Here is a 25,729-nt window from a genome sequence, read left to right as displayed (position 1 = left end):
TTGTAGTAGACTGGGTCTCCTCTCCCAGCTCTGCACCAGTACTGTCCTCCATCAGAGACACTGACCCAGCTGAGTGTGTAGGAGTATCCAGAGGTTGTGGTTACTGGTGTAGAGTCTGGTCTGTGTCTGTACCAGTAAAACTTCCATCCAGAAGACTCTACAGTACAGCTCAGTGTCACACTGTCTCCTGTGAATACATCCTCTTTATCAGAACTCAGCGTAGCCGTCGGATGACTATCTGTTGGAATCAAGAAAAGGTTGTGATGTATCTGGAAAACATGGATCTGATCTGCTGCGTGATATGTCCTCTTGATGAATAACTGATCAACATTTGGTGAGGCAGAATAGTCTACAGAAAATGTCTACATGATTGACTCAACAACAGTGTCTATCTGTATGACAAGAGAGAGAACAGAACAAAGTAATTCACCTTTTACAGTGAAAATAATAGTTTTACTTGGTTGTGAAGATGTGGGTCTAGACGCTCTGTTTCCTTCACACCAGTACTGACCCTGGTCAGACACACCAGCTCTACTGATAGTGTGAGAGAATCCAATGTTACTGGTCTGACTGGGAAGGTGTTGGTTGTCTCAGAACCAGAAATACCTCCAGTCTGTGTAGTCTGGTATGTCACACTGCAGAGTGACTGTATCTCCAGAGTAGAGGAGACCCCGAGGAGAGATACTCACTGAGGCTCTGGGCAGAGCTGTGGAAAAACACAAACATTAAGGCAAATGCAGTTACTGTTTGAATCTTTTCAAAATATGATCACCATATTTATTTATTTCATGATTATAATTATTATAATATAATAATTAAAGAAGGATGGTGATTGTATTATGAAATTGGAAAAAAATGAAGGAATCTATTTTTATTTTATCTAAGAATACTGACACGCAGACCATGATTGACTCAATATACACTGAGTGTACAAAACATTAAGGACACCTTCCTTATATGGAGTTGCACCCCCCACCTTTTTTTCTCTCCGAACAGCATCAAATTGTTGGGGCATGGACTCTACAAGTTGTCAGAAGTTTTCCACAGGGCTGCTGGCCCATGTTGACTCCAATGCTTCTCACATTTGTGTCAAGTTGGCTTGTTGTCCCTTGGGTGGTAGACCGTTCTTGATACACACGGGAAACTGTTGAGTGTGAAAAACCCAGTAGCTTCGCAGTTCTTGACACAAACTGGTGTGCCTGGCTTCTACTACCATACCCCATTAAAAGTCACTTAAATAATGTATCTTACCCATTCAACTTCTGAATGGCAGACATACACAATTCCTGTCTCAATTGTCAAAAGCTTAGAAATCCTTCTATAACCTGTCTCATCCCCTTCATCTACGCTGATTGAAGTGGATTTAACAAGTGACATCAATAAGGGATCAAAGCTTTCACTTGGATTCACCTGGTCAGTCCATGTCATGGAAAGAGCTGGTGTTCTTAATGTTTTGTTCACTCAGTATAAATAGTCTCTATCTGTTTGACAAAAAAACGCACTACAAAAATACTCACCATGTAGGGTGATAGTGACAGGATCACTGATGATTGATGATATGGATCTGGACTGGATCTCTCCCTGACACCAGTAGAGATCCTGGTCAGACTCAGCAGCTCTACTGATGGTGAGAGTGTCTCCTGTTATAGTGTGTCTGACAGACTGGGATACTACATTATCATTCCTGTCTTTGAACCACTGATAGTTCCAGATACTGTCAGACTCTACTGAACACGTCAGAGTAACTGTCTCTCCAGGGTACAGAGTGCTGTTGGGCTGGATGGTCAGAACAGGTTTCTCTGCATAGACACAACCTTACACTTGTTACAGTATCAGGAGACAAATAAAACACATTTGTTTTACTTTCTTTACAGAGCATACAAATACAACCGAATACTGACACATACATCATGAATGACTCAATATAAATAGTGTATCAATCACCTATTTCAATTGAATCACCTATTTCAACTGAATCACCTATTTTAACTGAATCACCTATTTTAACTGAATCACCTATTTCAACTGAATCACTTATTTCAACTGAATCACCTATTTCAACTGAATCACCTATTGAATTTGAATCACCTATTTTCAACTGAATCGTCTATTTCCACTGAATCACCTATTTCAGTCGAATCACCTATTTCAACTGAATCATCTATTTCAACTAAATCACCTATTTCAACTAAATCAACTATTTCATCAAAAACAATGACTGTGAGAAAGGAAAAGCAGTGACAGAGACAAAGAGGATGAAACATAAATCAAATCAAATCAAATTGATTTATATAGCCCTTCGTAGATCAGCTGATATCTCAAAGTGCTTTACAGAAACCCAGCCTAAAACCCCAAACAGCAAGCAATGCAGGTGAAAGAAGCACGGTGGCTAGGAAAAACTCCCTAGGAAAAACTCCCTAGAAAGGCAAAAACCTAGGAAGAAACCTAGAGAGGAACCAGGCTATGAGGGGTGGCCAGTCCTCTTCTGGCTGTGCAGGGTGGATATTATAACAGAACATGGTCAAGATGTTAAAATGTCCATAAATGACCAGCATGGTCAAATAATAATAATCATAGTAGTTGTCGAGGGTGCAACAAGCACGTCCGGTGAACAGGTCAGGGTTCCATAGCCGCAGGCAGAACAGTTGAAACTGGAGCAGCAGCACGGCCAGGTGGACTGGGGACAGCAAGGTGTCATCATGCCAGGTAGTCCTGAGGCATGGTCCTAGGGCTCAGGTCCTCCGAGAGAAAGACAGAAAGAGAGAAAGAGAGAATTAGAGAGAGCATATTTAAATTCACACAGGACACCGGATAAGACAAGAGAAATACTCCAGATGTAACAGACTGACCCTAGCCCCCCGACACATAAACTACTGCAGCATAAATACTGGAGGCTGAGACAGGAGGGATCAGAAGACACTGTGGCCCCATCCGATGATACCCCCGGACAGGGCCAAACAGGGAGGATATAACCCCACCCACTTTGCCAAAGCACAGCCCCCACACCACTAGAGGGATGTCTCCAACCACCAACTTACCATCCTAAGACAAGGCCGAGCATAGCCCACAGCGATCTCCGCCATGGCACAACCCAAGGGGGGGCGCCAACCCATAGAGGTGGAGATTTGATCAAATAAATGAATATCTACCATCATCTTCACCACAGTGTCCACAGTAGATGAGGATACTCAGCACTTCAAGACAAAGTCATTACGGTACAGTAGTTATACAGTAGTGTATACTACTGTAGTAATAGAGTAGTAATATAACCCAGAGTGCATTGTGCTCATAGACAACACACAAACACTAATACTACGTCAGTACTTACAGAGTAGCACACAGAGCAAGGTGTTCTCCATTCTGTCCCTCTGACCATCTCTGAACTACAGTTCTTCTGACAAACCCCTCTACTTCCTGTATGATGAGTCTGATTAGATCACACTTCTTTACCGTCACACAGAGAAACAGAGAGACAAGATTCTGCAGAAATGTATATCTGTTATTTTCTGAGAAACTTGTTTTTATGGTTGGTTTCATTAGCTACATGGCCCCAACCTCTTTATTGGAGGAAAGGAGGATGGAACCAGAATAGAGATGAGATCAGAGCCTGTGGTTTGACATCAGAATGTGCAGAAGTTTGTTTCATGTTGCACTATGCACAGATAGATGGATACAGACAGACAGACAGACAGACAGACAGACAGACAGACAGACAGACAGACAGACAGACAGACAGACAGACAGACAGACAGACAGACAGACAGACAGACAGACAGACAGACAGACAGACTCTAATGCTGCTGGCTTTTTCACGCTGAAGTTTCCCTTGTGTATTAAGAATGGTCCACCACCCAAAGGACATCCAGCCAACTTGACAACTGTGAGAAGCATTGGAGTCAACATGGGCCAGCATTCCTGTGGAACGCTTTTGACACCTTGTAGAGCCCATGCACCAAAGATTTGAGGCTGTTCTGAGGGCAAAAGGCAACACAATATCAGGAAGGTTTTCCTAATGTTTTGTACACTCAGAGAGATAGAGCGATGTGCAGGCCTAGCTAACCTAATTTGTTCCACTGCCCACAAATGGAAATGGTAGCAAGCTTACTCCTCTCATAGTTACAGGGGAGAGGAGGGGGGTATGAATGAGCCAATTAGAAGCTGGAGATGATTAGGTGGTCATGATGGTATGATTAGACCAGATTAGGAATTTATCCAGGACACCGGGATTAACACCCCTACTCTTACGATAAGTGCCATGGGATCTTTAGTGACCACAGAGAGTCAGGACATCTGTTGAACGTCCCATCCAAAAGACACCACCCTACACAGGGCAATGTCCCCAATCAATGTCCACACTGACACGTAGCATCAGCAACAAAAAAGAAAAAGTGTATTGTTTGCATTTCGACTGCATTTTAAAGTAGCCTAATGTGGAGTGTAATGTAGCCTATAGGGAAGTGTAATGTAGCCTATAGGGAAGTGTAATGTAGCCTATAGGGGAGTGTAATGTAGCCTATAGGGAAGTGTAATGTAGCCTATAGGGAAGTGTAATGTAGCCTATAGGGAAGTGTAATGTAGCCTATAGGGAAGTGTAATGTAGCCTATAGGGAAGAGTAAAGTAGCCTATAGGGGAGAGGGACATGTGGAGGTGTTCATGTTGAAACATACAGCAAGTTCTTTTATTAAAAGTTTTTACATTTTCTCAGGGACCCAACATTGGGCCTCGACCACAAGTTTGCGAACCATTATTCTAACCTATCTCTCTGCTTGCTGCCTCTCTCGCTCTCTCTGCTTCCTCCTGCATACATTGCAGCCTGCCTCATTCTCACCACTGAGCGCCACAGCACTGTCTCTCTCAGTAGCCAGTCTCTGTGAAAAAAAGTTATCATGAGAACTTAGTTTATTTTTTGCTCCTGCTGAGGCGGACTTTATTTATTGTTAGCTTCTTACTTCATCCTTCTACAGTGGGCTAAGTAATACTAGCCAGAGCCCATTCAACGTTACTGCAATAGATGTCTCAACCAGCAGCTAGCCACATGACTGACATGTCTATAAGCAACTATTTACCAGTTGTGCACTCATTCATTCTCTGAGTCTGTTTTTCTTTGTTTGGGGGATGTCTGTAGACATGGCAGGAGTCGAGGGACGGGTTATAAAAAGCCTTTTGTCCGTCATCTCGCAAACACTGTCAGCAGCGTCTCTAGACTATTTGCCTACTGAGCCAACTGCGAGCGGGTGTAGTTTGTTTCACATCTCATGCCCTCGGCCTGTGTCTTAGTGTGTTGCCTAACACTAAACTACCTACTACTCTTCCCTATTAGTAGTAGTAGTGGTAGTCAGTCTCAACCTTTAAGTCTTTACTGAAGACATATCTCTTCAGTAGGTCCTATGATTAAGTGTAGTCTGGCCCAGGGGTGTGAAGGTGAACGGAAAGGCTGGAGCAACGAACCACCCTTGCTGTCTCTGCCTGGCCGGTTTCCCCTCTTCCCACTGGGATTCTCTGCCTCTACCCCTATTACGGGGGCTGAGTCACTGGCTTACTGGTGTTCTTCCATGCCGTCCTTGGGAGGGGTGCGTCACTTGAGTGGGTTGAGTCACTGACGTGGTCTTCCTGTCTGGGTTGGCGCCCCCCCTTGGGCTGTGCCGTGGCGGAGATCTTTGTGGGCTATACTCGGCCTTGTCCCGGGATGGTATGTTGGTGGTTGGAGATATCCCTCCAGTGGTGTGGAGGCTGTGCTTTGGCAAAGTGGGTGGGGTAATATCCTACCTGTTTGGCCCTGTCCGGGGGTTTCATCGGATGGGGCCACAGTGTCTCCTGACCCCTCCTGTCTCAGCCCCAGTATTTATGCTGCAGTAGTATATGTGTCGGGGGGCTAGGGTCAGTCTGTCACATCTGGAGTATTTCTCTTGTCTTTTCCAGTGTCCTGTGTGAATTTAAATATGCTCTCTCTAATTCTCTCTTTTACTTTCTTTCTTTCTTTCTCTCTCTCGGAGGACCTGAGCCCTAGGACCATGCCTCAGGACTACCTGACATGATGACTCCTTGCTGTCCCCAGTCCACCTGGCCGTGCTACTGCTCCAGTTTCAACTGTTCTGCATGCAGGTATGGAACCCTGACCTGTTCACCGGATGTGCTACCTGTCCCAGACCCGCTGTTTTCAACTCTCTAGAGACAGCAGGAGCGGTAGAGATACTCTCAATGATCGGCTATGAAAAGCCAACTGACATTTACTCTTGAGGTGCTGACTTGTTGCACCCTCTACATCCACTGTGATTATTATTATTTGACCATGCTGGTCATTTATGAACATTTGAACATCTTAGCCATGTTCTGTAATAATCTCCACCCGGCTCAGCCAGAAGAGGACTGGCCACCCCTCATAGCCTGGTTCCTCTCTAGGTTTCTTCCTAGGTTTTGGCCTTTCTAGGGAGTTTTTCCTAGCCACCGTGCTTCTACACCTGCATTGCTTGCTGTTTGGGGTTTTAGGCTGGGTTTCTGCACAGCACTTTGAGATATCAGCTGATGTAAGAAGGGCTATATAAATACATTTGATTTGATTTGAATTTGATTAGTAGTCGTAGTAGTAGTAGTAGTAGTAGTAGTAGCTGTTGTAGTAGTAGCAGTTGCAGTAGTAGTAGTAGTAGTAGTAGTAGTAGTAGTAATAGTAGTAGCAGTAGTAGTGGTAGTAGTAGTAGTAGCAGTAGTATTAGTAATTGCCTAGTTCATACACATTGGTTGATATTTGGTCATTTTAAAACCATGAAAGAGGATCAAATGACCAATATCTCATCTGAATACACCTCACCACATCATTTACCTGCCTTGGACAACAGGCTGCAGAGACAGTATTTAAATATGAGAATAGTGTCACTGTCACCGATTTATACGAATAGATTCACCAAAAACTACAATTGCTTCCACAACTGTCAGTATCACCCACAAATAGATGTGCTGTCATTATGTGCTGTCAGTATGAAGTTAATTTACACTGTAACTACAGCGAGCTAGAATCCTACCTAGAGTACATTCTAATGAGCATGACAAGCCAACTGTCTTGGTACTGCCTTTAGAGATGGTATCAGAATGACTGCAGTACATTGATATTACCACAATATTCACATAAAGGCCAGGGGAAAATAGGAACTGAATATGAGTTCTGTTATGCACCTCACCAGTCCACTGTTCTTACTCAGCATTCTCCTGGGACGTGTGTCCGTGTCGTTGTGTGTGTGTGTGTGTGTGTGTGTGTGTGTGTGTGTGTGTGTGTGTGTGTGTGTGTGTGTGTGTGTGTGTGTGTGTGTGTGTGTGTGTGTGTGTGTGTGTGTGTGTGTGTGTGTGTGTGTGTGTGTGTGTGTGTGTGTGTGCACATCTGAGGCAGAGCTGTTGTGAGGTCACTACCACAGACCAGAGACTCAATGAGGAAGACTGTATTCAAAACCTATAACCTGTAACTGGGATTCTTGGTTAAACCGTGAAGCTTAATTCTTCCTGGTGTTTTATCGCCCCCCGCAGAGCTGTTTCTGTAACTACTCCATATCCTTACATGCATTTAGTCAAGATCAAAATAAGTTTTTGTCCCTAAAATCTCATTGTGTTTGAATGTATGACAATATTTATTAAACTGGATGGGAAAAGTACAACTTGAAATTGTATTATAAAATTATCCCAAACAATTTAGGGGTTAATTCATGACAATTAATATAATGTAGTAAATGTCCCCTATTGGCCTTTCATGATCTCTTTGTTGAGGTGTTTCTCACATACATGTTTCAGTGTTCACTTTCACAGTGTCTTTATTGTCTAGATGTTTACAGAAATACATCATAAAACAGAGAACAACTTTATATTTCAACATCTTTATTTAAAAATGTATTATGAAAATCTCAATTGGCAACTAAGCTCATGAGGCATTTACAAGTTATATTCTTCAAGATTCCCAACATGTATGTACCAATCACAGATTGTCCCCTGAACTCACAGATTGGGTAGCCCAAAAACTATTTTAGGCTGAAAGGAGGGCTGGCCAACGCACTTTGTATGGATGAGTTGTCTATAACCGTTTACTTGTACATTCATGCCCTCTTGGGGATGATTAAAAAAAAAGTTAATTACAAAAGCAAATATATTGAAAAAGTAGAGTCTTTAAAAAAAATATATATAATTCTAATAATCTGTCAAATGTACATACAAATACACTGAACAAAAATATAATCTCAGCATGCAACAATTTAAAAGATTTTACTGAGTTACAGTTCATATAAGGAAATTAGTCAAATGAAATAAATTCATTAGGCCCTAATCTATGGAGTTCACATGACTGCCTTCCTCATATGCATCTGTTGGTCACAGATAGATACCTTGAAAAAAAGTAGGGGCATGGATGAGAAAACCAGTCAGTATCTTGTGTGGGATATTGGCGGTAACTGGAACACGCTTTCGTACACGTCGATCCAGATCATCCCAAACCAGCTCAATGGCTGACATGTCTGGTGAGTATGCAGGCCATGGAAGAACTGGGACATTTTCACCTTCCTGTAAATATGTACAGATCCTTGCGGCATGGGGCCGTGCATTATCATGCTGAAACATGAGTTGATGGCGGCGGATTAGTGGCACAACAATGGGCATCAGGATCTCAAATTGCCATCGAAAAAATGCAATTGTGTTAGTTGTCCATAGCTTATGCCCTCCCATAACATAACCCCACCGCCACCATGGGGCACTCTGTTCACAGCGTTGACAAAAGCAAACCGATCGCCCACAGGACACCATACCCAGTACAGTTGAAACCGGGATTAATCCGAGATGAGCAAACTTCTCCAGCATGCCAGTGGCCAACGAATGTGTGCATTTGCCAACTGAAGTTGGTTACAACACCAAATTGCAGTCAGGTCAAGACCCTGGTGAGGACAACGAGTACGCAGATAGGTTTCCCTGAGACATCTTCTGATAGTTTGTGCAGAAATAATTTTTGGGTACAAACCCAGAGTTTCCTCAGGTGTACGGGTGGCTCATCTCAGACCATCCTGCATGTAAAGAAGCCAGATGTGGAAGTCCTGGGCTGGCGTGGTTACACGTAGTCTGCGGTTGTGAAGATGGTTAGAAGTACTGCCACATTCTCTAAAACCACGTTGGAGGTGGCTTATGGTGGAAAAATAAACATTAAATTCTCTAGCAACAGCTCAGGTGGACATGCCTGCAGTCAGCATTCCAATTGCACGCTCCCTCAAAACTTGAGACATCTGTGGCATTGTGTTGTGTGACAAAATAGCACAGTTTAGAGTGGTATTATACTCTCCCCAGCTCAAGAGCCACCTGTGTAATGATCATGCTGTTTAATATACCACACCTGTCAGGTGTATGAATTATATTGGCAAAAGAGAAATGTTCACTAACAGGGATGTAAACACATTTTTCCAAAACATTTTTGAGAAATAAGCTTTTTGTGTGTTTGGAACATTTCAGCTCATGAAACGTGGGACCAAAACTTTACATGTTGTGTTTTATATTCTTGTTCAGTATATTCACTAAATGGACAAAAGTATGAGGACACCTTCTCGTCAAACATCTCATTCCAAAATCATGGGCATTAATATGGAATTGGTCCCCTTTTGATACAATAACAGCCTCCACTTTTATGGGAAATCTTTCCACTAGGTGTTGGTAAATTGCTGCTGCAAATTGCTTCCATTCAGCAACAAGAGCATTAGTGAGGTTGGGCACTGATGTTGGGTTATTAGGCCGGGCTCGCCGTCAGCGTTCCAATTCATCCCAAAGGTGTTCCATGAGGTTGAGGTCAGGGCTCTGCGCAGGCCAGTTAAGTTCCTCCACACCAATCTCGACAAACCATTTCTGTATGGACCTCGCTTTGTGCACAGGGGCAGTGTCATGCTGAAACAGGAAAGGGCCTTCCTCAAACTATTGCCACAAGTTGGAAGCACAGATTCGTCTAGATTGTCACTGTATCCTGTAGCGTTGGGGGCGAGCTTTACACCACTGCAGCTGATGCTTGGCATTGCGCATTGTGATATTAGGCTTGTGTACGGCTGCTCGTCCATGGAAACCCATTTCATGAAGTTCCCGACGAACAGTTCTTGTGCTGACAGGGCAGCTCTAGCAGGGCAGAAGATTGATGAACTGAGTTGTTGGAAAGCTGGCATCCTATAACCGTTCTATGTTAAAAGTGACTGAGTTCAGCAGTACCGGCCATTCTACTGCCAGCGTTTGTCTATGGGGATTGCATGACTGATTTTATACACACCCGTCAGCAAGGGGTGTGGCTGTAATAGCCAACTCCACTAATTTGAATGTGTGTCCACATACTTTTGGCCGAGTGACAGAAGTAACAAACCAATGATAATACATTTCAGTACATTTACAACCAAACAAGTCAATGCACAATACAGATACAATTACTGTAGCTGAAGATAAGATCCATCATCATTACACCATATCATTGTTTAAAAAGCTGTTACAGTAATTCACAATTAAACCAATATTAAATCATATATATATATATAAATCCTTTATGTGTGTGTGTGTGTGTATCTGTGAGTGCGCTTGCATGGGTGTGTGGGTGTGCTTGCGTGTGTGTGTGCAAACATGTGTGAATAATCCATATTCCCAGGTTTCTCCTGCTCCTCCTCTGATTATGTGTCCCTCCATCTCCCTCAAGGACCTGTAACATATCACCACACAAAGTTATTTATCCCTCAAGGACCTGTAACATACCACCACACAAAGTTATTTATCCCTCAAGGACCTGTAACATATCACCACACAAAGGTATTTATCCCTCCATCTCCCTCAAGGACCTGTAACATATCACCACACAATGTTATTTATCCCTCAAGGACCTGTAACATATCACTACACAAAGTTATTTATCCCTCCATCTCCCTCAAGGACCTGTAACATATCACCACACAATGTTATTTATCCCTCAAGGACCTGTGACATATCACCACACAATGTTATTTATCCCTCAAGGACCTGTGACATATCACCACACAATGTTATGTATCCCTCAAGGACCTGTAACATATCACCACAAAGTTATTTATCCCTCCATCTCCCTCAAGGACCTGCATGCAGTAAAACAATCTCCCAAGAATAAAACAGAGATATACTTTAAATAGATACATTAGAATTTGATTTCAGCACATTAGTTCCATATTTATTTAATTTTAGAATCAATAACAAATGGCTATAATTCTTACCGGGGCATGAGCGTGGCTTCAATCGAGAATAGACTGAATCCGCCTCTGGTGGGGTTGCTCTTTCTGTAGGAGGATAAACATCAGCATAATATAATAGTTATATCCACAATAATATCCAGAATCATAAACAAAATAATACCCAGGCTAACACCCAGGCTAACACCCAGACTAATACCCAGACTAATACCCAGACTAATGCCCAGACTAATGCCCAGACTAACGCCCAGACTAATGCCCAGACTAATGCCCAGACTAATGCCCAGACTAATATCATAATAATATCCATGTATTCAATATGAGATATGAGATATGAGGTTGTGATAAGCGGAATATAGAGGGAGGGATGTCCAGTCTTACCTTTCTTCTTCTTGGCTTTGGCCTTGTTTTTGAGGTCCACCTCAGAATAGGTCACATCAACAGTCCAGCTGCTGTTGACAATGGACATTTCCAGTCAACAAATGAAGGAATTAGCTTAATGCATATCCTGCTTTCCAATTGGCCAGCCTGTATCTTCAGACAATTTAGTAGCAAAATAATATTTGCTTTGAGAGTGCAAATCCAAACGTATCTTAACATCAACACTATAATTGAAAATTCATCACATGGATGATAAAAACGTAACATGTGATCAGAAACATTTTCTCACCAGTTTGTTAGGACATACTTAGATATACTCTAATATGAGAGATACTGTATAGTGTAGTTTCATACCCGTTTAATAGATCGCTGATTTAGTATTACCGGGGTCAGTGTACGGCTTCACTAGAGAATAGACTGAGTCTGTCCCTGGTAATGTTGGTGTTTCTGTAGGAGGATAAACATCAGAATTGTATACAGTTATATACAGAATAATATACAGCAATATATACAGAACACAGAGTTGTATACAGGATAATATACAGTTAAATACAGAAAAACATCTTGAATAATGTATATTTATATACAGAATAACATCCAGAATAATATCCAGGTACATACAGAATAATGTACAGTAAAATATACAGTTATACAACACGGGGTCAAAGAGGTGTGAGGATTTAACCTTGTATTACCGTGTAGAGAAACAGAACATAAACCTTCAAGACTTTCCAGATGGTTGTACGAGGTTAGTGAAGATTATGATGGTTGGGAGGGGGAGGGATGTCCAGTCTTACCTCTATTCTTATATCCAGAATAATATATACATTTATTCACTATGAGGTCAAATAGGTGTGAGGTTCTGATGAAGGGAATATGGATGGAGGGATGTCCTGTCTTACCTCTCTTCTTCTTGACTTTGGGCTTCTTTTGAAGGTCAACCTCAGCATAGGTCACATCAACAGGTCCAGCTGCTGCTGAAAATGGACATTTCCAGTCAACAAACAAAGGAATTAGCTTATCGCATATTCTGTATCGTCTGAAACATCACAACACCATCATATCTCAGAGAGAGGTAATATAGGTGTAGAGTATAGTAGTGAATTTAAGAGATTCAAGTCCAGCCTTCATCTCCAAATCAAATTGTATTTGTCACATGTGCCGAATACAACTGTATACCTTACTGTGAAATGCTTACTTACAAGGCCTTAACCAACAATGCCGTTAAAGAAATAGAATTGACAGATTTGCCAAATGGAGGGGGAGGAAGAGCTTTCTATGTGTCTCTGTGTGTGGATTAAAGGTGATCTAGACTTCCTAGATATTAGACATCGCTCACCAGCTGTTATTCACAAAGACACACACTCCCCCACCCTCATCTTTACAGACGTAGCTGTTCTGCCCTGCCGATGCACAGAAAACCCAGCCAACTGTAAATGATCCGTGTCGTCATTCATCCACTACTTGGTGAAACATAAGATATTAAAATTTTTATTGTCCTGTAACTAGGACAGTCTGGAATGGAGTATGTCCTTCACGTTGGACTCATTAAAGAAAAACTCTTCATCCAGTTGGAGGTGAGTAATCGCTGTTCTGATATCCAGAAGTCATTTTCGGTCATAACAGACCGTAGCAGCAACATTATGTACAAAATAAGTTACAAACAATGCGAAAAAACACAAAATAACATAGTTGGTTAGGAGCCTGTAAAACGGCAGCCCTCCCCCTCGGCGCGATTATCATATCTTTTTACAATTTAGATGCAAGATAATATTTGCTATGGTGCAAATGCAAACGTATGTAAAAACACTATAATCCCAAATTCATCACACCGATCATAAAAAGGTAACATGTGATCATAAATGTTTTCTCACCAGTTTGTTAGGACATGCTCTGATATTAGAGTATATCTAAGTATTAGTTCCATATCCTTTCAAAAGATTGTGATTAAGGGCTTGATTCAATCCATATCGTGGAAGTTCAGCGCTATAGCAAAATTAACATTTCAATTGCGCTTTACCACTGAACTTCCGCAATATGGATTGAATCGAGTCCTTAGTCTTACCGGGGGCTGTGCGTGGCTTTACTTGAGAATAGACTGAATCTGCCTCAGGTGAGGTTGCTGTTTCTATAGTGGGTGACAATAAAATATCAGAAAACATTTACAGTTATACAGAACATTATAGCATGGCATTGTTGAATACTCATTTCTGATTGGCTTGAAGGGCATTCTAGAGTGTGCATTGTTTCGTTTTATTAACTGGGTGGTTTGATCCCTGAATGCGGCTTGTCTGACAGCCGTAGTATATCAGACCGTGTACCACATACAGTGGGGGAAAAAAGTATTTGATCCCCAACTTATTTTGTATGTTTGCCCACTTACAAAGAATTGATCAGTCTATAATTTTAATGGTAGGTTTATTTGAACAGTGAGAGACAGAATAACAACAAAAAAATCCGGAAACACGCATGTCAAAAATGTTAAAAAATGATTTGCATTTTAATGCGGGAAATAAGTATTTGACCCCCCTGCAAAACATGACTTAGTACTTGGTGGCAAAACCCTTGTTGGCAATCACAGAGGTCAGACGTTTCTTGTACTTGGCCACCAGATTTGCACACATCTCAGGAGGGATTTTGTCCCACTCCTCTTTGCAGATCTTCTCCAAGTCATTAAGGTTTCGAGGCTGACGTTTGGAAACTTGAACCTTCAGCTCCCTCCACAGATTTTCTACGGGATTAAGATCTGGAGACTGGCTAGGCCACTCCAGGACCTTAATGTGCTTCTTCTTGAGCCACTACTTTGTTGCCTTGGCCATGTGTTTTGGGTCATTGTCATACTGGAATACCCATCCTCGACCCATTTTCAATGCCCTGGCTGAGGGAAGGATGTTCTCACCCAAGATTGGACGATATATGGCCGCGTCCATCGTCCCTTTGATGCGGTGAAGTTGTCCTGTCCCCTTAGCAGAAAAACACCCCCAAAGCATAATGTTTCCACCTCCATGTTTGACGGTGGACATAGTGTTCTTGGGGTCATAGGCAGCATTCCTCCTCCTCCAAACACGGCGAGTTGAGTTGATGCCAAAGAGCTCCATTCTGGTCTCATCTGACCACAACACTTTCACCAGTTGTCCTCTGAGTCATTCAGATGTTCATTGGCAAACTTCAGATGGGCATGTATATGTATTCTTGAGCAGGGGGACCTTGCGGGCGCTGCAGGATTTCAGTCCTTCACGGCGTAGTGTGTTACCAATTGTTTTCTTGGTGACTATGGTCCCAACTGCCTTGAGATCATTGACAAGATCCTCTTGTGTAGTTCTGGGCTGATTCCTCACCGTTCTCATTATCATTGCAACCCCACGAGGTGAGATCTTGCATGGAGCCCCAGGCCAAGGGATATTGACAGTTCTTTTGTGTTTCTTCCATTTGCGAATAATCGCACCAAATGTTGTCACCTTCTCACCAAGATGCTTGGCGATGGTCTTGTAGCCCATTCCAGCCTTGTGTAGGTCTACAATCTTGTCCCTGACATCCTTGGAGAGGTCTTTGGTCTTGGCCATGGTGGAAAGTTTGGAATCTGATTGATTGATTGCTTCTGTGGACAGGTGTCTTTTTTACAGGTAACAACCTGCGGTTAGGAGCACTCCCTTTAAGAGTGTGCTCCTCATCTCAGCTCGTTACCTGTATAAAAGACACCTGGGAGCCAGAAATATTTCTGATTGAGAGGGGGTCAAATAATTATTTCCCTCATTAAAATGCAAACCAATTCATAACATTTTTGACATGCGTTTTTCTGGATATTTTTGTTGTTATTCTGTCTCTCACTGTTCGAATAAACCTGCCATTAAAATTATAGACTGATCCTTTCTTTATCAGTGGGCAAACATACAAAATCAGCAGGGGATCAAATACTTCCCCCTCCCACTGTATATGAAATAACATTGCTCTAATTACATTGGTAACCAGTTTATAATAGCAATAAGACACCTCAGGGGCTTGTGATATATGGCAAATATGGAACGGCTAAGGGCTGTGTCCAGGCACTCCGTGTTGCGTCATGCTTAAGAACAGCCCTTAGCCGTGGTATATTGGCCATATACCACACCTCCTCGGGCCTTACTGCTTAAATAATGCACTGCAATATTCAATGGCTATGTAGTTAATTCTTCCATGTTCTATGTTTAAGCTGCTGTTGAAAGCAAAAGTCAAATTGATAACATCATTGGCATTGTTGAATATGATGGTTTATTAGCTAAGCTAGCAAGTCTCTGTTTTGTTACCACGGCAACTACTGTAGCTATCTATTAACTTGCTAGCTAGCTACTTCATTGGATCTTGAATACATTTCTACCAGTAAATGAACACATTTTTACTGTGTTAAATTATAGCCGTGGTACAAGCGAGGTAATCAACTCAGGGCTCTATGCGTTCTCTGGAAAATAATGCATCTCTGTGGAAGGTTAGTGCATTTGTTTTCCTTCAACCTTATACGGAGTTGCATTATTTATAAAGAACAGCCTTTCACATCATGCATCATTTTCCATAGAATGCATAGCCCCTCGTTGGTTATCCCTTACATATACAGCTATTCAACAATATTACCTCTCTTCTTCTTGGCTTTGGCCTTGTTTTTGAGGTCCACCTCAGCATAGGTCACATCAACAGGTCCAGCTGCTGCTGACAATGGGACATTTTCAGTCAACAAATGAAATGAGTTTATTGCATATTCTGCCGCTTCATCTGAAAGTACAAAATTGCAAATTTTGATTTGAATGACTGCAAACTTGCAGAATGGATCTTACCTGTGGCTTTCCCTGTTTTCACCACAGAGTAGACTGGATTTTTAGCTGGATCAGCTAGCTTTTCTGAAGAGGAGGAAGAAGAGCAGAGAATTTGTCAATTAGTAAAAATGTTTATATATACAGTATATGTCATTTTTATACGACAGCTGGGATGATAAACCGAATATGAGCGACACCAACCATACCGACCACTTATCGTGGGAATTTTGCTGAAATTGTTCATTACGATAAGTAGCTTATACTAGAGAAATGTGAAGTTTAAAATGAAATAGCTTTGCTAATATGGGTGATTGTTAATTGGACAATAGATGGCTACAACCATCCAACTAGTAATATTAGTTAAATGAATTCAGTACATTTATCACAATATAGATTTTTTGTCCACATCGCCTGGTTCTTTTTTGTACATCATTTTAACTCTTCTTGGACACACCGCACATTTTTTTAAATAAATGTATGTCACAGTTGAGTCAGCTTTCTTTTTCTTGTCCAACTTTTTCAGTTGAATCTGGGCGTAAGTCACATGACTTGGTCCAGCAGCAGAAGCATCTGAGACATAATACACAAACACCTCCACTTAGTCAAACTACATGTCATATTAAATGAAGAGCAGCAGACTACTACACATTTATACTGAAAACATTACATTACACTACCATTATCATTGTTGTCTGAGGGATTGATCGTATCGTAGATGTTAGTGTCACCTGTTGGTCAAAGAAGAGAGAGGCAGGTTAGTTAGGTTGGTTGCCTAGGGACATGTTGTTATCAGGCTTGGGGTCAGTTCCATTTAAATTCCAGTCTATTCAGAAAGATACATGTTGATGTGCATCGGCAGGGCAGGACAGCTACGTCTGTAAAGATGAGGGTGGGGGAGTGTGTGTCTTTGTGAATAACAGCTGGTGAGTGATGTCTAATATCTAGGAAGTCTAGATCACCTTTAATCCACACACAGAGACACATAGAAAGCTCTTCCTCCCCCTCCATTTCGCAAATCTGTCAATTCTATTTCTTTAACGGCATTGTTGGTTAAGACCTTGTAAGTAAGCATTTCACAGTAAGGTCTACAGTTGTATTCGGCACATGTGACAAATACAATTTGATTTGAGGTTACAGAGAGAGGAGTGGTAGAGGTTTGGGATGAGAGACTGACGATGCTGCTGAAGGGTATACACATATCCTTGGTCTTGTTGGGGGTCCTGGTTGGTTCTCTGGGGCTGAGGGGGCCTACATGGAGAGAGATACTCAGCATATGAAGCACAGAGAAGATGTTATACTGTATGTATCAATATAGTTGAGAGACAGGTGTACTCACCAGAATATTCTGTTGAAACAGGAACCTGTAATGACAAACACATTGTTTTATGTACTGAACTTTCTTCAACTATTTATATTTTCATTTTGACATTTTTGTTCCAAACTTAATAATCCATTTTCCATTAAGTGATAAGTGACAAAGGTCTCACCTTTTCTGTTTTGATATCTCCACAGCAGGACCAGGAGAATGACCAGTAGAACACCAGCAACAACCAGACCCACAACCACTCCTACTAGGACTGATGTAGAGGATCCAGGAGATACGACTGGAGAGACTGGAGAGAGAACAGCACAACACCATCAGACTCTGAGGTGGAACATAAATAAAGTAGTTCAATTCCTGTATGTATCTGAGACTGGAGAGACTGGAGAGAGAACAGCACAACACCATCAGACTCTGAGGTAGAACATAAATAAAGTAGTTCAATTCCTGTATGTATCTGAGACTGGAGAGACTGGAGAGAGAACAGCACAACACCATCAGACTCTGAGGTAGAACATAAATAAAGTAGTTCAATTCCTGTATGTATCTGAGACTGGAGAGACTGGAGAGAGAACAGGACAACACCATCAGACTCTGAGGTGGAACATAAATAAAGTTGTTCAATTCCTGTATGTATCTGAGACTGGAGAGAGAACAGCACAGACTCTGAGAGAGGTTATATAGGTGAAGAGTACAGAGCATGAAAAAAAAGTAGGCTGGCCCGTCTTTTGACAATTTAGTTGATAGATCATATTTTCTAGGGGAGAGCACCTGTTGACTAAATATTTAAGTGCCTTTGAACGGGGCAGGATAGTAGGTGCCAGCCGCATCAGTTTGAGTGTGTCAAGAACTGCAACACTGCTGGGTTTTTCACACAACAGTTTCCTGTGTATTTCAAGAATGTTCCACCACATTCAAAACTACATTAACATCAACACTTAAATCACATGTTTTTCACACAGATAATGAAAAGGTAACTAACTTGTGATCATAAATGTTTTCTCACCTCTCACTGTCACCCAGCTCTCTGGTGATTCTCCTTCACCAGATTTACACTTATAGAATCCTTCATCTGACTTGGATACTGTAGGGATGGTCATCTCTCCTGTGGTCTCATTCTTGATGAGTATTCCATCTTTGTAGAAATCAGTCTTGGGGTTAGGATTTGTTTCCTGATATCTAAATGTACAGGTCAGAGTCACAGAGTCTCCTTCAGTCACGGGATGGACAGGACTCTCCAGGATCACATCACCATCTGTGTAACATAATGTATCAATAATACTGTAAATCTGGAGTAATAATTCACAATACATCAACATCTTATGAGCTTGTGTTTTATTTTATGAGACGCAATCAATCAGTTACAGAATAAAACATAACATTCATTGAAATGTAAACATGTTAGTGAATGTTGTATAATAGGCGTACCATTTACTGTGATGTTGACAGCATTACTGTACTCTCCTGATCCAGACTCACACCAGAACACTCCACTGTACCATGTGTCCAATGATGTGATGGTGCAGGTGGATTCTGTTACTGATCTCCAGGTAGATGGACACTGTGACGGCCATGCTGTCTCTGTGTATCTCTTCAGTCTCCATCCAGTAGAGTTCCCCTTCTCCTCACAGCTCAGTGAGAGAGACATTGATGTAAAGTGTTGAGTTCTGTTGGGATTTACTGTAAGAGACACTGAAGGCTGCAGATCTGAATCAAAGAGAGACAGAGTCAGACCTATAGTTATATAGACACATGATGGTGACTTAAATATAATTCAATACAGATTCAATACAGTTAGTTACCTCCTGACCAGAGAAACTGAGGTTGACTGTAGAGTGTATGATAGACTGGGTCTCCTCTCCCAGCTCTACACACATATCCTCCTGTGGGAGTAGCACCAGCAGGGATCAGAGTGTAGGAGTCTTCACTAGTCACATTGTCAGATATGGGCTGTAGAGAGTAAGACTTGTCTGATAGGGAGGGTAACCCAGCTCTGTAGGGAACAGTCCTGTACCAGGAGAACCTCCAGCCTGTAGAAGTCTTGTCAACTTCACAGCTCAGAGTCACTAAGTCTCCAGGGTTCAGCCACTGAGGAGAGATACTCAGGACAGGTTGGGGTTGATCTGTGATTTGATAGAGGACAGGTTTCAACCTTTCAGTCTTAGAAAGTATTCTAGTGAACCCAATTTATTTTATACATGATTAGATAGACTTACCAGACACGGTCAGTTTTACAGCCTCACTGGTCTTGGAGAGCTTGTTTCCCTTTACACCCTCACAGGTATATGAATCACTGTTAGACCTGTAGACAGGACTGATTCTATGTTCAGGCTTTGTGTTAAAGGGGCTGAATAACTGACTATTCTTATACCATCTGTAGTCCCAGTCAGTGTCTCCTCCTCCCTGTATGTCACATCTCATAGTAACAGTCTCTCCTCTGAATATCTGGGTCCAGTTGGGTTGGAGGATCAGAACAGCAACAGGTCTCTCTGCACAGACACAACTAACTGAATAAACAGTTGCACTATAGCTTCAAGTTAGCTATCATTGTTGTGATACAGTAAACAGACAAAATATTATACCATAGATTACCGTCTATCCATATAAAATAACAATTTATCATAAGGCTGATATAGACTCACCAGTAATGTTTATCTGGACTGGGTCACTGTACAGGGTGTAGTAGACTGGGTCTCCTCTCCCAGCTCTGCACCAGTACTGTCCTCCATCAGAGACACTGACCCAGCTAAGTGTGTAGGAGTATCCAGAGGTTGTGGTTACTGGTGTAGAGTCTGGTCTGTGTCTGTACCAGTAAAACTTCCATCCAGGAGACTCTACAGTACAGCTCAGTGTCACACTGTCTCCTGTGAATATGTTCTCTTTGTCTGAAGTCAGTGTGGTCTTTGGCTGATAATCTGTTGGTATTTCAATGGGTTTGAGTGATAAGATAACAACAACAACAACAACAACAACAACTAAAATTGTCACTATTCACAGTAACAGTGACAGCATCACTGATGGATGAAGATGTGGGTCTGGATCTTCTCTCTCCCTGACACCAGTAGAGACCCTGGTCAGACTCAGTAACTCTACTGATGGTGGATCTAGTATTAAGGTATTTATACTGGGACAAGCTAATCTCACTGTTGTCTTTGTACCATTTATAGCTCCAGTCACTGTAAGACCCAGCTGAACACGTCAGAGTGATGTTTCTCCGGGGTACACAGGGTTTGGATTTACGGTCACTGTAGTTTCAGGCAGAGCTGAGAGAAAAGAGCACTGAATATCAAAACATATGGAAACCTTAGAAATTTCCATCAATTTAGCGGTTTTGGAAAGTTCATTATAGGTGTATGTTGAATTTAAAGCTAAAATAGTTAGTTGCTACATCCATTTTTGGACTTATAAATGAATGATATAATGTATACCGGTATTGATTCTTGAAGAATATAATCTGGTTTTACTCCAATGTTTGTAAACCATGTAAATGTAAACAAACAATGTAAAGCCTCAAAACAATGTTAAAACTATCATTTGTTTATGGATCATTCTACAGAAGTGGTGCACATTGGGGCTTTACATTTGTTTTCTAATTTGTATCCTATTTTTCCCAACTTTCAACACACGTCTTCCAACATCTGTCAGATAGACATATATACTTCTCACACACTTTGTTTGTATTGCAAACCTGAATTCCTACCACCACACTAAACTGGTCACTACAGAAACATAGTGAAATAGAAGCAGTAAAGGGAGCACCATGAACGGTAGTGGTCATTTTGATTAACCTATTACAGATTCATTTTAGAAACTGTATTTGCATACCAAATTAACTAAATAGTAAAAACATGATTTTTAACCAATTTTCAAAACCTTTAAATTGAATTTAGAGAAATATAATCTCTACTGTTCTTTGTAAAATGTTCAATGTTGATTGTATTCATCTGGAACTTGTTGATTGATTTAATTACTTATGCATCTAATTAATTATGTTGTTAGATGTTTAATTATCACTTTTCCTTTCATTATTTTGGCAAAATAGCAGGTGTTTCGGTGTAAGGTTTCAAAAATAGAGAAAGCTAGATGTATAAAACTCATTTTACCATAAACATTGCCATTGACGACTTCCACCATTTAAAGTAGTCAACTGGGTGGGGATTTCTATGGTTTGGGAGTGATCAGCCAATGATCAGAGAGTATTGTCTTCCTCCAATTGGGTTGCCTCATAGAGAAAATTAGAGGACTCTAGTGCCCAAAAGCATGTTTTAGCATGGGCAGCACTATTGAGGACTTTCACAATTTTTAAATATTCAACTGGGTTGGACTTCCGATGGGTTACGAAAGGATCTTTATACCTGTCAAAACACACTAGGTGGCAGTGTACACCCTTTCAATTTGTTTGCCAACTGATAGAAGTAGTAGAAGAAGACAGTTGATGATTTCTAAATGGAGATGGCCTCAATGAAGTTGCCCATGCTCTCATAGATGCCATAATGGGACATACAGGTAGACAATGAGGCAATGTCTATCTAAGTCCATGGGTTACCTATGGTTTATAAACCAAGTTTAAGACCAGAACATTGGTCCCAATATCCAGAACCAGTGAATTGAGACGATAACAAGTTAAAGACCAAATGTATGTGTTTTTCAGTGTTCTCAAGACCAAGTCCACTAGATCCCGAGTGGTCTCGAGACCAAGACCACTCGTCCCAAGTGGTCTCAAGACCAAGACCACTGGATCCCGAGTGGTCTCAAGACCAAGTCCACTAGATCCTGAGTGGTCTCAAGACCAAGTCCACTAGATCCCGAGTGGTCTCAAGACCCCTAGATCCCAAGTTGTCTCAAGACCAAGTCTACTAGATCCCGAGTGGTCTCAAGACCAAGACCACTAGATCCCAAGTTGTCTCAAGACCAAGTCTACTAGATCCCGAGTGGTCTCAAGACCAAGACCACTAGATCCCAAGTTGTCTCAAGACCAAGTCTACTAGATCCCGAGTGGTCTCAAGACCAAGTCTACTAGATCCCGAGTGGTCCCAAGACCAAGACCACTAGATCCCGAGTCCTTGGGCCCATTCTTCAATCGTAAGAAACTCAAGTAGAGTAAACTTGAGTACAGTACAGTAGAACACAATACAGTACAGTACCGTAGAGCACAGTAGAGGACAGTAAAGTAGGGTACAGTAGAGTGGGGTACAGTACAGTAAAGCACAATACAGTTGAACAAGTAGGGTACAGCTCAGTAGAGCACAGGTGAGCACAGTACATTCGGGGCGGCAGGTAGCCTAGTGGTTGGAGCGTTGGACTAGTAACCGAAATGTTGCAAGATCGAATCCCCTAGATGACAAGGTAAAAATCTGTCGTTCTGCCCCTGAATAAGACAGTTAACCCAATGTTCCAAGGCCGTCACTGAAAATAACAATTTGTTCTTAACTGACTTGCCTAGTTAAATAAAGGTATAAAAAGAAGAAAAAAATGGAGTAGGGTACAGTTCAGTAGAGTACAGTACAGTAGAGCACAGTACAGTAGAGTAGGGTACAGTAAAGTAGAGAAGGATACAGTAGAGTACAGTACAGTACAATAGAGTGTGGTAGAGTTCAGAAGAGAAGGGTACAGTACAGTAGAGTACAGTACAATAGAGTAGGGTAGAGTTCAGTAGAGCACAGTACAATAGAGTAGGGTACAGTTCAGTAGTGCACAGTACAATAGAGTAGGGTACAGCTCAGTAGAGCACAGTACAATAGAGTAGTGTACAGTTCAGTAGAGCACAGTGCAATAGAGTAGGGTCCAGCTCAGTAGAGCACAGTACAATAGAGTAGTGTACAGTTCATTAGAGTACAGTACAATCGAGTCGGGTACAGTTCATTAGAGCACTGTACAGTAGAGTAGGGTAGAGTAGGGAATTGTACAGTAGAGCTCAGTACATTAGAGTAGGGTACAGTACAGTAGAGTACAGTAGGGTAGGGTACAGTCAGTAGAGTACAGTGCAGTAGAGTAGGGTACAGTTCAGTAGAGCACATGCAATAGAGTAGGGTCCAGTTCAGTAGAGCATAGTACAAGAGTTGGGTACAGTACAGTAGAGCAGGGTACAGTACAATAGAACACAGTACGAAATAGTAGTGTCCAGTTCAGTAGAGCACAGTGCAAAACATTCAATTAGAGTACAGTAGAGTACAGTTCAGAAGAGCACAGTACAATAGAGTAGGGTGCAGTACAGTAGAGTAGGGTACAGTACAATAGAGCACAGTACAATAGAGTAATGTACAGTTCAGTAGAGCACCATGCAAAACATTCAAATAGAGTACAGTAGAGTACAGTTCAGAAGAGCACAGTACAATAGAGTAGGGTACAGTACAGTGGAGTAGGGTACAGTTCAGTAGAACACAGTACAATAGAGAAGGGGACAGTACAGTAGGGTAACGTACAATAGAGTACAGTACAATAGAGTATTGTAAAGTTCAGTAGAGCACAGTACAATAGAGTAGGGTAAAGGTCAGTAGAGCACAGTACTAAAGAGTAGGGTACAGTACAGTAGAGTACAGTAGAGTAGGGTACAGTACAGTAGAGCACAGTGCAATAGAGTAGGGTATAGTTCAGTAGAGCTCAGTAGAGTAGGGTGCAGTACAGTAGAGTACAGTACAGTAGAGTAGAGTACAGTACAATAGAGTAGGGTATAGTTCATTTGAGCACAGTACAATAGAGAAGGGTACAGTACAGTAGAGCACTGTGCAATAGAGTAGGGTAAAGTACAATAGAGAACAGTACACTATAGTAGGGTACAGTTCAGTACAGCACAGTACAACAGAGTAGGGTACATTTCAGTAGACTACAGTACAATAGAGTAGGGTACAGTTCAGCCGAACACAGTGCAATACATTCAACTAGAGTACAGTAGAGTACAATACAGTAGGGTACAGTGCAATAGAGTTGGGTACAGCAGAGTAGGGTACAGTATAGTAGAGTAGGGTACTGTAGAGTAGGGACCAGTACAGCAGAGCACAGTACATTAGAGTAGGGTACAGTAGAGTAGAGTACAGTACAACAGAATAGGTTACAGTTCAGTTGAGCACAGCGAAATTGAGTAGGATACAGTTCATTTGAGTACAGTACAATAGAGTTGGGTACAGTTCAGTAGAGCTCAGTACATTAGAGTAGGGTACAGTACAGTAGAGTACAGTAGGGTAGGTACAGTACAGTACAAAAGAGTAGGGTACAATTTAGTTGAGCACATTACAATAGAGTAGGGTATAGTTCAGTAGAGCACAGTACAATAGAGTAGGGTATAGTTCAGTAGAGTACAGTACAATAGAGGTGGGTACAATTCAGTAGAGTTCAGTACAATAGGTTAGGGTAGAGCACAGTAATGCACAGTGCAATAGAGTAGGGTATAGTTCAGTAGAGCATGGTACAGTACAGTAGGGCACAGTTCAGTACAGTACAGTACAGTTGGGTACAGTTCAGTAGAGTAGAGTACAGTACAGTAGAGCACAGTACAATAGAGCAGGGAATAGTTCAGTAGAGTACAGTACAATAGAGTAGGGTGCATTTCAGTGGAGCACAGTACAATAGAGTAGGGTTCAGTTCAGTAGAGCACAGTCCAATAGAGTCGGGTACAGTTCAGTAGTGCACAGTACAACAGAGTAGGGTACAGTTCAGATGAGCACAGTGCAATAGAGAAGGGTACATTTCAGTGGAGCACAGTACAATAGAGTAGGGTACAGTTCAGTAGAGCACAGTCCAATAGAGTCGGGTACAGTTCAGTAGAGCACAGGTCAGTAGAGTAGGGTACAGTACAGTAGAGTACAGTAGAGTAGAGCACAGTACAGTAGAGTACAGTACAATAGAGTAGGGAATAGTTCAGTAGAGTTCAGTAGAGTAGAGGACAATACAGTACAGCACAGTACAGTAGAGTAGGGTACAGTGCAGTAGAGCACAGTACAATAGAGTATGGTATAGTACAGTAGAGCACAGTACAATAAAGTAGGGTACAGTTCAGTAGAGTACAATACAATAGAAGAGGGTACAGTTCAGTTGAGTACTATACAATAGA

At 41.7% G+C, this 25,729-nt stretch overlaps 1 protein-coding gene and 1 long non-coding RNA gene across 2 annotated transcripts in view; both read right to left on the bottom strand.

The window, feature by feature from the left end:
• Positions 1-7,903: 7,903 nt before the first annotated feature.
• Positions 7,904-12,019, bottom strand: LOC123728785 (uncharacterized). The gene is made up of 4 exons (XR_006760567.1): positions 11,932-12,019; positions 11,578-11,648; positions 11,221-11,283; positions 7,904-10,679 (listed from the first exon to the last, which is right to left on the bottom strand). It is a non-coding gene; the product is annotated as an uncharacterized lncRNA (long non-coding RNA).
• Positions 12,020-16,165: 4,146 nt separating this feature from the next.
• Positions 16,166-25,729, bottom strand: part of LOC106596013 (basement membrane-specific heparan sulfate proteoglycan core protein) — a 221,626-nt gene continuing 212,062 nt past the window's right edge. The window contains exons 13-22 of the mRNA XM_045700624.1: positions 19,485-19,805; positions 19,111-19,389; positions 18,689-18,937; positions 17,849-17,974; positions 17,698-17,722; positions 17,536-17,609; positions 17,039-17,089; positions 16,846-16,931; positions 16,383-16,440; positions 16,166-16,257 (exon numbers count right to left, since the gene is read on the bottom strand). Of these exons, the coding sequence (XP_045556580.1) occupies positions 16,166-16,257; positions 16,383-16,440; positions 16,846-16,931; positions 17,039-17,089; positions 17,536-17,609; positions 17,698-17,722; positions 17,849-17,974; positions 18,689-18,937; positions 19,111-19,389; positions 19,485-19,805 (1,361 nt within the window). The remainder of the gene's footprint in view (positions 16,258-16,382; positions 16,441-16,845; positions 16,932-17,038; positions 17,090-17,535; positions 17,610-17,697; positions 17,723-17,848; positions 17,975-18,688; positions 18,938-19,110; positions 19,390-19,484; positions 19,806-25,729) is intronic.

Source organism: Salmo salar, chromosome ssa18, assembly GCF_905237065.1.
Source record: "Salmo salar chromosome ssa18, Ssal_v3.1, whole genome shotgun sequence".
NCBI lineage: Eukaryota > Metazoa > Chordata > Actinopteri > Salmoniformes > Salmonidae > Salmo > Salmo salar.
This window is presented reverse-complemented; position numbering and strand designations above follow the sequence as displayed.